This window comes from Doryrhamphus excisus, linkage group LG5, assembly GCF_037039965.1.
Source record: "Doryrhamphus excisus strain RoL-2023G ecotype Guam linkage group LG5, RoL_Dexc_Guam_v1.1, whole genome shotgun sequence".
NCBI classification, from domain to species: domain Eukaryota; kingdom Metazoa; phylum Chordata; class Actinopteri; order Syngnathiformes; family Syngnathidae; genus Doryrhamphus; species Doryrhamphus excisus.
The window spans coordinates 12,642,863-12,656,770 of record NC_136361.1 but is presented as its reverse complement, the minus strand read 5'-3'; the positions used below and the strand labels follow the sequence as shown (position 1 = coordinate 12,656,770).

The window sequence follows — 13,908 nt, the reverse complement described above, 5'->3', positions numbered from 1 at the left end:
CAGTACCTGTTTTGTAGTTAGTGCTATTTAGGGTGGAGCTGCATTATGCGCAAAAACCCAAATTTAAGAGTTAATAGTCTGGTGTCGGTGGCACGGCGGTCGAGTGGTTAGCGCACAGACCTCACAGCTAGGAGACCAGGGTTCAATTCAACCTTCGGCCATCTCTGTGTGGAGTTTGCATGTTCTCCCTGTGCATGCATGTGTTTCCTCCGGGTACTCCGGTTTCCTCCAACATTCCAAAAACATGCTAGGTTAATTGGTGACTCCAAATTGTCCATAGGTATGAATGTGAGTGTGAATGGTTGTTTGTCTCTATGTGCCCTGTGATTGGCTGGTGACCAATCCAGGGTGTACCCCGCCTCTCGCCCGAAGACAGCTGGGATAGGCTCCAGCACCCCCGCGACCCTCGTGATGAAAAGCGGTAGAAAATGAATGAATGAATGAATAGTCTGGTGTCTCGTTTTCGATGCCAATATCTGCAAACCTCCCTTCCGATTCCGCATTTCATTAGGAAGGCCAAGTGTTCCCAAACACTCTGACGTCTCCTTGCTATTGCCAATGACTCCCACTAGCCAAAGGCAAGACTGCACTGTATTTGTTTACTGAGTAGACAAATGATGGGAGAAATACTTCTCAATATATACAGCGTGAGAAACCAGTACACTTCTGTACCAAATTGAATGTTTGTTTTTTTTTAACCAAAAAATGAGATGAGATTACAAACACAGAACATGCACCATTACAACCCTACCACACTCTAATACTGTACTTGTATGTCATACAGGCAGTAATACTGTTATTGCATTTATTCAAGAACAAAGTCAGCTCGAATGTCTTAAAAACACAACCTCCCCTTCCCTCAAATTTTCATACCAGAACTTCTGCGCTAACAACCTTGGCAGTTGATGAAAAATGCTTGACATTTAAAAGTTTATTTAGACTGTGATCAATTCAACAAACTGTCAGCTACAAGGACAAATAGCCACTAGCGTTACATCCACTTCCTTTCAAATGTTATCGTCCTGTCTGCAGTTTGTTGTGATTTCTGTGGTGTGTTTTTAAATTATGTACAAAAGTCCAAAGAACTCCTATCATGATGATCTGTTAGCTAGTAAGTGATCTGTTAGTAAGTGACGTTTTCAGGCGATTGAATGCCGCCATGACAGATCCAGTAGCTGCTGATGTAAATAAGGCTACTTTCTCCAAACAGCAACAGGCTAATTCATTCATTCATTTTCTACCGCTTTTTCCTCACGAGGATCGCGAGGGATGCTGGAACCTATCCCAGCTGTCTTTGGGCGAGAGGCGGGGTACACCCTGGACTGGTGGCCAGCCAATCACAGGGCACATATAGACAAACAACCATTCACACTCACATTCATACCTATGGACAATTTGGAGTGGCCAATTAACCTAGCATGTTTTTGGAATGTGGGAGGAAACACCCACGCATGCACGGGGAGAACATGCAAACTCCACACAGAGATAGCCGAGGGTGGAATTGAACAGGCTAATTACTTTTGTATATTATATGATTACTATTCTGATATTGATATTGGCTTCTGTGAATGGACAGTGTAGTGTGTCTAACCTGTCTGTTGCGTTCATCAGTGATCCTCTGAATCTGAATCTTTTTCCTCCCCATTGTTCTGTTGTTTGTGGTGGGAGGTACAGGGAAGAGGGGCGTGCAACGTCAGGGGTCACAGGTGAATGTCGCTGTGTTTCTTTAAACTCCCGCTTGCCCTCTCTGCGCACGTTAGGGAAGCTTTTTTAAGATGGCGGGCAGGTTGGATGTCGCCCCGATGAGGTGTGGAAAGAAAAGAGGGTGACGGAGGAGAGGACGAAGGGGACTTCAGATCATGGTCCACTCTTCCGGGGCAGGACATCCACGCTCGTGCTCAATTTAGCTGCCCTCCCCTTCACCTCAGCTGGCCAGCTCCTGGAAAACAACACAGAGGCATTCATCAGAATGAGAGCGATGCTTAAACAGCGAGGGAGAGGAGGGGGGGGGGCGTTGTTTGTAGACTGTGACCCACTTTAGCTACTACAAACACTGTCTTTGCCTTGACCCCACATAAACAACGAGAGGATAAATGATGCAGCGATGCATCTGAGGCGCCATCAAATCAGCGGCACGTTGAGCTGAAACAAGGCAGGCAGGCGGGGGGATGCACGAGGGGGGTCGTGTTGCTACATGTAGAGCAGGAGGCCCTCAGCGGCCCGCGAGCACGGAGGCTGTGCTGTGTCAGCTTCATTAGAGGCATCACCGCCACATCACTGATCTGCTGGTCGCCCACGGCAACCGGCTGCCCGGTCGGGGCCGCCTGGCACGCCGACTGCGACCCGCCGTCGAGTTGACAGCAGCCGTGTAGTCTTTTGGGTCCTGTGTTTACATTTTTGCTAAATGTCAGTGCTTTTCATTTCGAAATTCTAATTTTATTTCAACAAAAACGGTCCTTCATGTGTATTGATGTTGACCTGAGCATTTTTAGTAATAACATGGTGGACAGTGTCTCCCATACTTTCATTTTATGGGTCAGTCCACCACAAATTGATTTGGCACTTGATTATAAACACATTAAAACGCACCTGGTCTGCAAGACAATTAGAAGACGTAGCTGGAAGGATAGGTGTTGCCAATTTAGCCACTCTTGTCGCTATATTTAGCAAGTCATCAGAAAGAGTATCTTGAAGGCTAGACGCTCTTTCAAAAAAGACTTTTTGCGACTGTCATGAGAGCTCTTATCTAGCAGCGCATCTAAAAGCATCATCCGTATTGTTATGGATACTGAAAAAAAAAGACAAAGAAAGTTCATTTGCAGTTCTACACATATTTCTTTGGCTTCTCATATTAATTACTCACTTTTTGTCAATGCATCACTACCAACAATTAGGGGTGTCACAATATCTCACGAGATTAATACATGACAACATTTCCCATTCAGAAAAAAAAACTATTGTGTGCACGAGGCCTGGAAAAAATAAAATAAATAAACAATAAATTAAAACTAACTCGATAATTTTTCCAACGTCAGTATATTGCCATGTGCATGCGTCTGTTTTCCTCATCTCTAGCCTCCAAACGGGCAGGAAGTGGTTTCAGCACTTTGCCGCATTTGTTCCATAGAACAAGGCCATGAACAAAATGAGATGTTTTGTTAGTCATACAGTCTCTTTGCCTCAGTGGGTGGAGGCGGGGCGAGTAGTATGCACACACAGAGGTCAGAAGAGTGTAGCCTTGTGAGGAGGTGCAATGCAAGGTAATGTAGTAAAAATGTCATTAGTAGATTGCAATATATTGTATTGTATCTATTTTATGGTTTTTCATTGTAAATCTTGTCTAGTGTTACTCTTGTGGATCCAATGATGTGTATCTACACAAATTTATACACAATTCCCCCCTGCACAATCCACCACCACCACAAATAGACTGCAGTCCTGTGGGAAACACTGAATGTATTTTCAGTAAATGCTTAAACACTTTTAATAATAAAATCTGTTTTGTTTGTAGGCGATCATGTGATCACACGTCTGCCACCAGACCAGTAACCAATTTCCTCTTCCTGTTCACACATATTTTAGTCTGGGACATCAAACATGAAATATGTGCCGTCCAAACATCCACTTTTTTCAATGTAATCAGGGGTGATTGCAGTCGAGAAAACATTTCCAACCTCAACCAGAGGGAGAAAGTCTGCAGTGTTCGTGCAAATTCCTGCAAACTCATGAATGAATGAGAAGGCGGCGCTAGGCCAGGCCAGCGCTGTTTTAGGCCATGTTCCTATTTGTGGTTGTGAATTAAAAATAACCCTTTCTATATATATACTGTTTATGCGTATATATTTAGGCATGCAGACTGTGTGTACACACGACAGCGGGGAGAGGCGAGCGGCAGCGCCAGAGCATCTGGAAGCGCAGACGCCACAGCGGCACTCCGATATTGTTTGCATTCCCTCCCTACCTGCTCACATCCATTGTGAGGAAACAAGGAAGTCATGCTAATCTGTCAAGAGACTTCCTGTTTGTGCAGCCGCCAGCGCTCCAGCACATAAAGAGCGGAAGCAATGGGCTTAGCTTCGGCAATGAGTTGTCTATGAATTATGCACTGCAAGAGTGTCATAATTGTTTAGTAAAAAAAAAAAAAAGTCTAGATGAAGAACCGGAGGCTAGAGAATCTCCAGCAGGATGTTGAAACCGTTGGCAACGTCTTTATGAGACTCTGCTTCTTGTATTCTGAAAAAAAAATCCTCTTCAAATCATCTCCTCCCCTTTTTCTGGCACAGATTTAATAAGAGAGTTCAGAGCAGGATAATGAAGTCTACCTGGATCAAATCATTAGTGCGCTCCTGGTGAGAAAAAAAAAAGGAGTAGGAGTTCCTGATGTGGTGCACATTCTTTTAGTTGTCTTCAAATGGTGACTTGTTTAAAGCAAATGATGACAAGTTGATGTGTGTTGATGTGTGTGTTTGTATGCGAAAACCGCCACTGTTCCCTGTAATGTTTCAAGTGTCTGAGCAATCACGTGAGCGACCTGAGCGTTCTTCGGACCTCTGTGAGCCCCATCAGTCATGCATACTTGCATGACACCTGTCCAAAATCTGAGAATTTGAGGTAGTCCAACTTCCATTATGTGGTATTTTTGTATATGAGTGGATGAAACAATGTCAGTTTCATCTCATACAATTCATGATCTGAATCTTGTAGGAAACACCTAGTCTATGATTTCATATTCCATTCATTTTCTTTTTTTTTACCATTTATTTAGTTAAATATATACACTTTTATTTCCTCATTTCTTTTATGTTTTGCAGCAGCCTATTTGCATCCATCCATTTTATGGACCGCTTACCCTGAAGAGGGTCGTGGGCATGCTGGAGCCTATGCCAGCTGTCTTTGCGTGAGAGGCAGGGTACACCCTAGACTGGTCGCCAGCCAACACAGGGCACATATAGACAAACAACCATTCACACTCACATTCATACCTATGGACAATTTGGACTCACCAATTAACCTAGCATGTTTTTGGAATGTGGCATGCTCTGCTAAACTAAGCTAACCCTGCTAGCTTCCATTAACATTCCATAATAGGAGTGGGAATGACTTTTTAAGGCGTTTTTAAGAAATCAAAATAAAAGCTAGAATTTAGTTTCTTTTCTCCTGAAAAATGTTCCTCTTTCAAGCTTTTATTATGCTGCAAGGTTTGTCTAAAGTGTGACAACGATGTGAAGAATTCCAACACAATGTAGGTCATATGGGAGAAGCGCAAACAACCATTCACACTCACATTCATACCTATGGACAATTTGGAGTCACCAATGTTTTTGGAATGTGGGAGGAAACCGGAGGACCCGGAGAAAACCCACACACGCACAGGGAGAGGCATAACACTTCCTGCAAGTCCAGCCATCAAAATAAAAGCAACTGGCTCAGAGCAGGCTTTTCTCATTCTGTTCCCACATACTCAGACAGCCAGTCCACCTTAAAACACTTTTTTTGTAGCTTCAGCTTGGGGAGTGGATGTAGCAATGCCATTTCGTTTCTACTGAACATGAGGTCATCCTTAACTCCAATGCACCAATAGCTATACGTTAACCTGCAAAATAGCAGCAAGTGCAACATAATGTGTTGTTAATGACTTGGCTTGGTTAGGCTGCAAGTTTTTACTGATGGAACGCTGCTTGGAGTGGTCGCACGCAGCCTTTGTGGCGTTCATTCAAGCTCTACTCAAGTTCAAAAGCAGCCCATGGAGGGATACATCTCGGGGCGCTGGGCTGACGGCACATGCAAAAGGCTGCTTTATCTACCCGAGGTGATCGAGTGGTGACCTTTTACCCTTCATGCGGCTCGCTTCCCATGTCTGATGTCAGGCGGAATGCCGGCTCTCATGCGGGAAAGACAAGAGCCTGGAGTGTGTCTCCCGCTGAGCCTCACCAGGGCTCTGGACATTGAAAAGATAAATGCTGATAATTAGCAATCTGCAGCGGACCCAGATAAGAACCCTGGGGAACGCCCACCTACATGAAAAGGCGTCATCTCATGAGAGGCCTGTTCAACTTGGACATTTTGCAACAAGCGATTGAGGGACATAAAAGCAGACATGGTGCTACTGAGGAAATGAAGAATATCTGAAGTTCATCTACGTGTGAGCAAAACTGAACGGTCCCTGCAGACAAACTGGAAAGCTTCATGTTGATGTAGTCAGCCAAATTCCTCCAATTCCTGCTTCTTCAGTGTGAATTTTCTTTATTTTGTGGACTTATGACACAATATGGACTTTCACCTTTCTCCTGACACAAATGTTAACGGCATCAGACCAGGATGGATCAAAATAAACGTTTATTAACTTGGATTTAGAAATGCCAAGAAGGAGAAAAAAACACGACAAGTGTGTCCAGTAAGCTTGTGAGGGGGCGCGTTAGGTCATTTGCCTGCAAGCGGCCTGCCACATAGATTAGCGCGTAAAGGAGCAGTTAGAGAATGTTGCATCGCATCACTATCCCTGACATCTGTTGCTGTTTCAAAGCTTCAATCTCCTCTCGCAGCCATGTGGGAGGAGAAGCTGCGAGGGTCACAGCGGGATTTTAACATTTATCCATGAGAGAAAACCAGGACCTTCTCACACGGCACCGTGATGGTGAGCATTCTGCCACATCACCTTCCGGACAACAGCATGCTGGGTATGCCGGCACAGTGGAGAAGCGGCTCGCTCAAGGGCACGTCACCCAGATTAGACCAGCCGGTCAAGGTTTGTGAACTGGTGACCTTCCGGCTGAAGACCTGCCTCCAGCCTCGCTGGTGTTATTCCCATGAGCGCAATGTGTCACAGTCAGTAGGGAGTGGATGTTGCAGGTGCCAGCCACTGAGTTATGACGCACCGGAATCAAACCACAAAATCACAGTAGGAAAATTTTTGGCTGGACTGCACTTGTGTGCTTGGTGCTGCACAAAAGAAACTATTTCAATCTTGCAGGAAGTAAGTTTATGCAAAATGAACACTTTGACTGGCAAAATGCTGGACCAAAATGTGTGTAAACTATCTGAACTTCAGTCCACAGTCCACTATATCCCTCAAGGTAAAAGCCACAGTTACCCCAATCATTATATTAGTGGGAGCACTATTTTGACTTTGGGGGCCTAGTTTGGAGGTTTTCTATTTCTTTCTATAATGAAAGTTTGTGAAATGTTATTGCAAAAGACCATTTTCTGCATGTGTATGTGAATGGCCCCCTCCCTGAAGCTGCCAACCTAGGGGGGGGACACTAATATAACATTTAACCCACAAAACTACAATGATAACCCGGTGTGTGAAATACTTATTTAGTGGCGTGGTGCAATGATGATGCTATCACTTTCTCCACTTTCAACCCCACCCACTGCATAGCGCCAACCACAAACTGGACTAACCCGCTTCATTCAGGAAGAAATCAACAACTTTGGCCTCGACCTTCAAGAAAATGACGTCTGCGATAAAAACAGGTGGAGCACAGTGTTAGATCACAAAACTTTTGTTCAGCGATTAAGTTATGAGGTCATGGTGCTAAATATAGACCGCATCCTCCTTTGCCACTTTGACCGACTATATCTGGATCAAAATAGCACCAAGATAGAAAAGATCATTTTGACACAAAACTTGCGTTGGACGAGAGGCGGGGTACACCCTGGACAGGTAGCCAGCCAATCACAAGGCACATATAGACAAACAACCATTCACACTCACATTCATACCTATGGACAATTTGGAGTGGCCAATTAACCTAGCATGTTTTTGGAATGTGGGAGTACCCGGAGAAAACCCACGCATGCACGGGGAGAACATGCAAACTCCACACATAGATGGCCGAGGGTGGAATTGAACTCTGGTCTCCTAGCTGTGAGGCCTGTGTGCTAACCACTCGTTCGCCGTGCAACCCTATGGTAGGTATTTTCAGAGAAAATAAGACATTATACACATAGTAAATAAGATAATATAGACTCACACGTTAGCAGTTTCTTGTTTTTTCCTGGACAACGTACGTCCCACGGTAGCTATCGTCTCATCACTGTATTGTAATGGTGGCTTTAAATGGCTAGCCACATGTATAATAGACATAATAAGAGCAAATAAGCCATTTACCATGTAAATAAAACTCCTGTTCGGGTGTGTCACAGAGTATGTGTTCCCCAGTAGACCTTAATGGTGGACGGACAGATGGCTTGAGGGCAGGAAGTGATGTTGGAGGTTAAAGAGTTAAGTCAATGTAGAATACACTACTACATTCACAATTAGAATTCTTCTTCTTAGTTGATTTAATTAATTATTCAATTCATTTAGGTCATGAATTAGTACAATTTGCTTAAATATGCATTTCTTTTTACTAATAATAGGCCGTATCCAATCAAGAAACCTCACAATGATTTTTGAATGAATTATTTTGTTAAAAAAAAGTATGAAAATGATTGAGGACATGATGTTCGAACACAATGTAGCGAGGGATGACTATATTATTTTTACATTTAGATTCAACTGTGTACATCTGGAGATCCAAGGATTTGACTAGCCAACAAAATCAATGGTAAAGGGCTGCTCATCCAGTGCCATCTTATCCATGATGAAATCACAAATAGATCGCTTTAGCCACCGGGTCGTCTCTGGCAAACTGTTTGCATTTTTTTTTTTTAAACACAGCGGCAATAGGAACAAGTGTTGTAGGGGGCTGATCAGGTGTGATGTGTTGAAGGTTGACATTTTTTCACCCCTCATCATGGAATCTTTGAAGAGCATTTGGACCATTCAGCAAAATGTCCTCTGTTGAAACGGTGAAAAAGTCTCACACAATTGATGCCACAGCTAAAGTTATGACAGGTTGTTTACTTCGGGGACTCCGGTTTCCTCCCACATTCCAAAAACATGCTAGGTTAATTGGCGACTCCAAATTGTCCATAGGTATGAATGTGAGTGTGAATGGTTGTTTGTCTATATGTGCCCTGTGATTGGCTGGCGACCAGTCCAGGGTGTACCCCGCCTCTTGCCCGAAGACAGGTGGGATAGGCTCCAGCACACCCGCGACCCTCGTGAGTATAAGCGGTAGAAAATGAATGAATGAATCAAATGCTTTGGTAAGTCCATAAATATAATATCTAAAGAGTTGGTCATTTATTTTAGTTTGTGCCAAAGAAGTTGAAATGTTACCTCTCTATCCATACTGGCTGTCTGTGATTAATTCATTCTAATTTATAAATTTTGCTCATCTCTTGCTAAATAGCTTTATGATGATTTTAGAAAAATTTGGCAGTAAAGAAACAGGTCGGTAGTTTGACTCCAGTTGTGAAAATTGGTACTCCCTTAGCTATTTTCATTTAGTTTGGAAATATACCAGTCTGAAATGATAAGTCACCGATGTACGTCAATGGTTCCGCAATCTCGTTAATCGTTCCCCTCTCAATTCCACCACAGTCAGTTTATTTTTTTGCTATAATATTTTTTTTACAATAACATTTTTTGTCACACTGGTGAGGAACACAGAGTTAGGATTCTTGTCGATGCTTTCATCCTCCGCATCTGCTGACAAGTAATTTGGGATGTTTCTTCCAGGTTTGGTTCAATATTTACAAAGTATTTATTCAACATTTCAACTACCTCGTTGATATTCTCATTTGTAGCATTTCCATGTATAAAATATTGAGGGTAATCTGCTTTCTTGGATCCATTCCTGATAATTCTGTTTAGAATGCTCCAAGTAGCTCTCATGTTGTTATCACCTGAAGACAACTGGGATAGGCTAACACGGTAATGAGCGTCTCACTTTCTATAATGTGTCTCTCTTAAACCCTTAAAGACTACACTTCTTTATCACTCTGGCACTTGAAACTTTCTTTGACATCATGGTGGGTGATTTTGCAGCCATACTCAAAAAAAGAACACATACATATATTAATATGCAGTTTGCTCATCAGCACAGGGCGGATAGTCTTACTCTGAGGAAGAAAGGAGACAGATAAGGAGTTGTTCATCTTCCAATGTACTTTCTATGAGTAAATAAACCACACACTCGCAGATACTGTCTACAGTGTCCTAACACTAGATAAACCACTACCTACAGTATGTATGAGTCAGCAACGCGCAGATGCTTTGTTTGGGCACTTGATTCCACAAAATGATACGCTGGAAAACTGACTAGTTTGTTACGAGTACTGATTGGCCATAAAATAACTGAGACAGTGAAAAAAAACAAGACATGTTTCTGGCAATAATTTTTGTCAAACCGAATCCTATCAAACCCCCCGGGGCAAGCGAAAACCGAGATTCCACAGTATCTTAAAATAAGTGAGGTCCAAAGAAAAGTGAAAAGACTTGAAATGAGATTTTGAGAGGAGGGTATATGCCTCTGCTGCAGGCCATCACAATGACTGATGTGCCTTTGAGCAGATCAATACCTCACCAATATTCACTTGGTGACGAATGATGCTGTCAGATACTGTGAGCAACCTGTGAAGTCCAATCAGCAGCAAAATATAAGGTTTCTCGGAGCAGGGAGATATAAAACAGCCATTCTCAACTGGTGAGGAGCGTTTTTCACTGGGCAGCGCGGTCTTTGCCAAAAAAAAAAAAGTAATATACCCACTCATGTTTGAATCAGAGCAACTGGTCTTAAGATAAGATATGCCTTTACTGGTCCCAAAGTGGAAATTTACAGCAGCAAAAGTACAAGAGCACACAAGGGTATAGCACAAAGCAGAAAAGACCAGACAAAATGCAAACCAGGTTATATACTCTTTGTAGAGCGGTATACATGTTGACCAAGTCACAGGTTCATTGCAAGGTTTATTGCATGGTTATTGTACAGGATTACTTACTGGAGCAGTTTTTAATTATATAGAGTCTGACAGCTGCAGGAAGGAAAGACCTACGATATCGCTCCTTCACACACTTCGGATGTATCAGCCTGTCACTAATGGAGCTCCTTAGTGCAGTGACTGTGTGTTGGAGTGGGTGGGAGTCTTTGTTCAGGACAGCTTAGCTGTCATCCTCCTCTTGCCCACCTCCTCCACCTATTCCAGAGGCCACCCCAGAACAAGAGCTGGACTTTTTCAGCAGTTTGTCCAGCCTCTTCCCATAGCCTGCTGTGATGCTGCTCCCCCAGGAGACCACGCCGTAGAAGATGGCGAACAGAGTCTACTCTGACCTTTTTATGAAGTGCAGTTGTGTTGCCCGTGCAGCTTATGGTTCAGATGAACACTCAGGAACTTATAAGATGTCACCATCTCAATATCCCTTCTCTGGATGTTCACTAGTGATGGGCGTGCCGGCGAAAGTCCACCACCAGTTTCTTGCTCTTGCTGTCATGAGGATGTAGTTTCTCTGGCACCAGTTCGCAAGACCTGACTGAGTTCTCTGTACGCCCGCCCGTCCCAGTCTCTGATGAGTCCAATAACGGCAGAGTCGTCAGAAAATTTCAGAAGGTGGCAGGAGGGTGACAGGTGGCAACAGTCCGCAGTGAAGAGGGTGAAGAGGAACAGTGGCAGCACTGTTTCATGGGGCGCTGATTGATTGATTTTTAACTTCCTGTTTCTCTTCTCATCAAAGTGCATGTGCAAATGCTGTGATTCCACTAACCAGAAAATATTTCAAACACTTTTTTTCCAAATATTTTTCAAATTTTTGCATAAAATTGATCTTGTTTTGATTGAGTTTGAAGTTTGATTGAAACTTTTTTTGTGCTGGCACATCATGTTATTTTGAGAAGACAAGATATAATGCTTGAAATACGTTCAAAACCAAGTAACTGTTAGTAAAGTCTTTCTACATTTAAAAAGTAAAATGTATTATTCGATAAATAACATATTTGAGAAGTTTACGTTAAAAGATTTCCGCAATTTCGGTCGCTGAAGGGTGATGGTGGGTGGGTCCCACAACCAAACCATTTGAAAATCACTGGTATAAAAGAACGGACGGGAGACTCCAAAATACTAAAAAATATGAAAAGTCATGTTTCTATTTTGGCTGCACGGTGGAATGCAGGCCACACAGCTAGGAGACGTGGGTAAGATTCCCCCCTTGGACATCTCTGTGTGAAGTTTGCATGTTCTCCCTGTGCATGCGTGTTCTCCAGGTACTCAGGTTTGCATGTTAGCTTAATTGGCGACTCCAAATTGTCCATAGGTATGAATGTGAGTGTGAATGGTTGTTTGTCTATATGTGCCCTGTGATTGGCTGGCGACCAGTCCAGGGTATACCTCGCCTCTCGCCCGAAGACAGCTGGGATAGTCTCCAGCATGCCCGCGACCCTTGTGAGCAGAAGCGATACAGAAAATGGATGGATGTTTTTATTTTAAAGTCAGTCATTTTAATGGTTAATAGCAAACAAAACCGAGCGGGCACCTTCATGATGAGTTGCTTTCACCAAGAAAGTCTTAAATGCAATCAGGGAGGTAAGCAGATTGCTGATGGGATGGCAGACTGAGTGTCTAACTGGGCCGCTGACTGGCCTCCTTTGACCCAGCAGGGCTCGGTTTGCAACCTTGAGGGTGTTCTGCCAGCACCAGTTGCAGGGTATTTACAGCTTGTTGCCTCACGTCCCCCCAGCAACCAGGAGACACAGTGAAGCAACACACGGACGCTGCAGTGGGTCGGCAGCCATCCTTGCTGTGTCAACAAAAGGCCTGAGCTGATTTAGTGCGAGGGAGCATCTGCAGGTGGAGGGGAAGAAGGGGGCCAACAAACTGAGCAGAATGGGGGAGCTAAAGTCTAAAGCCTGGTTCGTGCATCCAGGCTACCAACCCTGGCAGCCAACCCCTTCCCCCAGTCCACTTAACCAATCATGGATGAGTCTTTGGAGAGGTGGGGGTGTCAATGCAGTGCAAAGGAAGTACTTCTGAGGTGGAGGTGATTTGGGGGATGGGATGAACTGTGTAGCGAGCACATGATGGCAATCCCGCGCGCCCACTCACTCAACACAAGGCGCCCTCGCCGTTGCAGACACGATGCAACGCCTCTGGCACCAACACAGCGAAAAAACAAAAGCACTACGCCTTTTGTTCCACAACAGCATAACAATGTTGGCCAGGTCTAAGCATGTAGTACTATGTAGTTTGACCTGTCAGGTTACATCAGTGATGGAGGAAAACCAGCCTCGGAGGCACACCCATCGCCGAGAGGTGTGAGATCACTGTGAAGCCTTGGAACAATGACAATGAGAATTCTTATAGTCGGAACAGAACTGTTCCGTTTGCTACTTTGCCTTGGTACATTTAACAGTTACTTGAAGTCGAAAATTATGTGGATAATGATCAGCTACTTGCTCCAGGAAATAAGGCACCATTATGCCATATGTCAGTTGGACTGTATGGAGTTGGAATGGTGCAATCTTGAGAAGTAGTAGGAGTCGGCCACTGGGTGTACCAGTCTGGTCCAGTTAGCCATGATGGGACACTTTGGAAGGGTAAATCCTGACTATGACTGCAATCATTGTGTTTTAATCTTTTGATAATGGGCAGCTGTAAACAAAAATAATGAACTAATTATTGCAATATGTGTTATAGTCTTCTTTGCTGAGGCCAAATTGTAAAACCAAAGTACTATTTGGTTGCGGATTCAAATCAAGACCGGTCTCCAGTTTACACAATGACTTGGTTGCTGTTCCTCTTGCCTCAAATATGCTGCAGTGCTACAACAAAGGCCTGTAGAAGGAGGAAGTACTCTAGACAAAACAGTGACGACATCAATCTGACATCTGAGGCCAATGGGCGTGCACGTGAAAATTTGAAGTCGCCCGTCGAATATTTTCCCGTCTGAGATTAAGGAAATAATGAATGCGTGAGAAGGTACAGTAATACCTCTATTAAGGCTGGGCCATATGGACCAAAACTCATGTCCCGATATATGTAGGTTGAATTTCGATATGTGATATATATTCCAATATTTTTTCCACA

General features: G+C 43.7%; 1 protein-coding gene across 7 annotated transcripts in view; it reads right to left on the bottom strand.

Annotated features, from left to right (window-relative positions):
- The window catches only part of mef2d (myocyte enhancer factor 2d), a 98,215-nt gene that overhangs the window by 49,741 nt on the left and 34,566 nt on the right, over positions 1-13,908 (bottom strand). For all 7 annotated transcript variants that reach the window (XM_078790718.1, XM_078790717.1, XM_078790720.1 and 4 more), the window contains one exon: positions 1,592-1,939. In XM_078790718.1, the coding sequence (XP_078646844.1) occupies positions 1,592-1,645 (54 nt within the window). In that variant the 5' untranslated portion in view covers positions 1,646-1,939. The remainder of the gene's footprint in view (positions 1-1,591; positions 1,940-13,908) is intronic.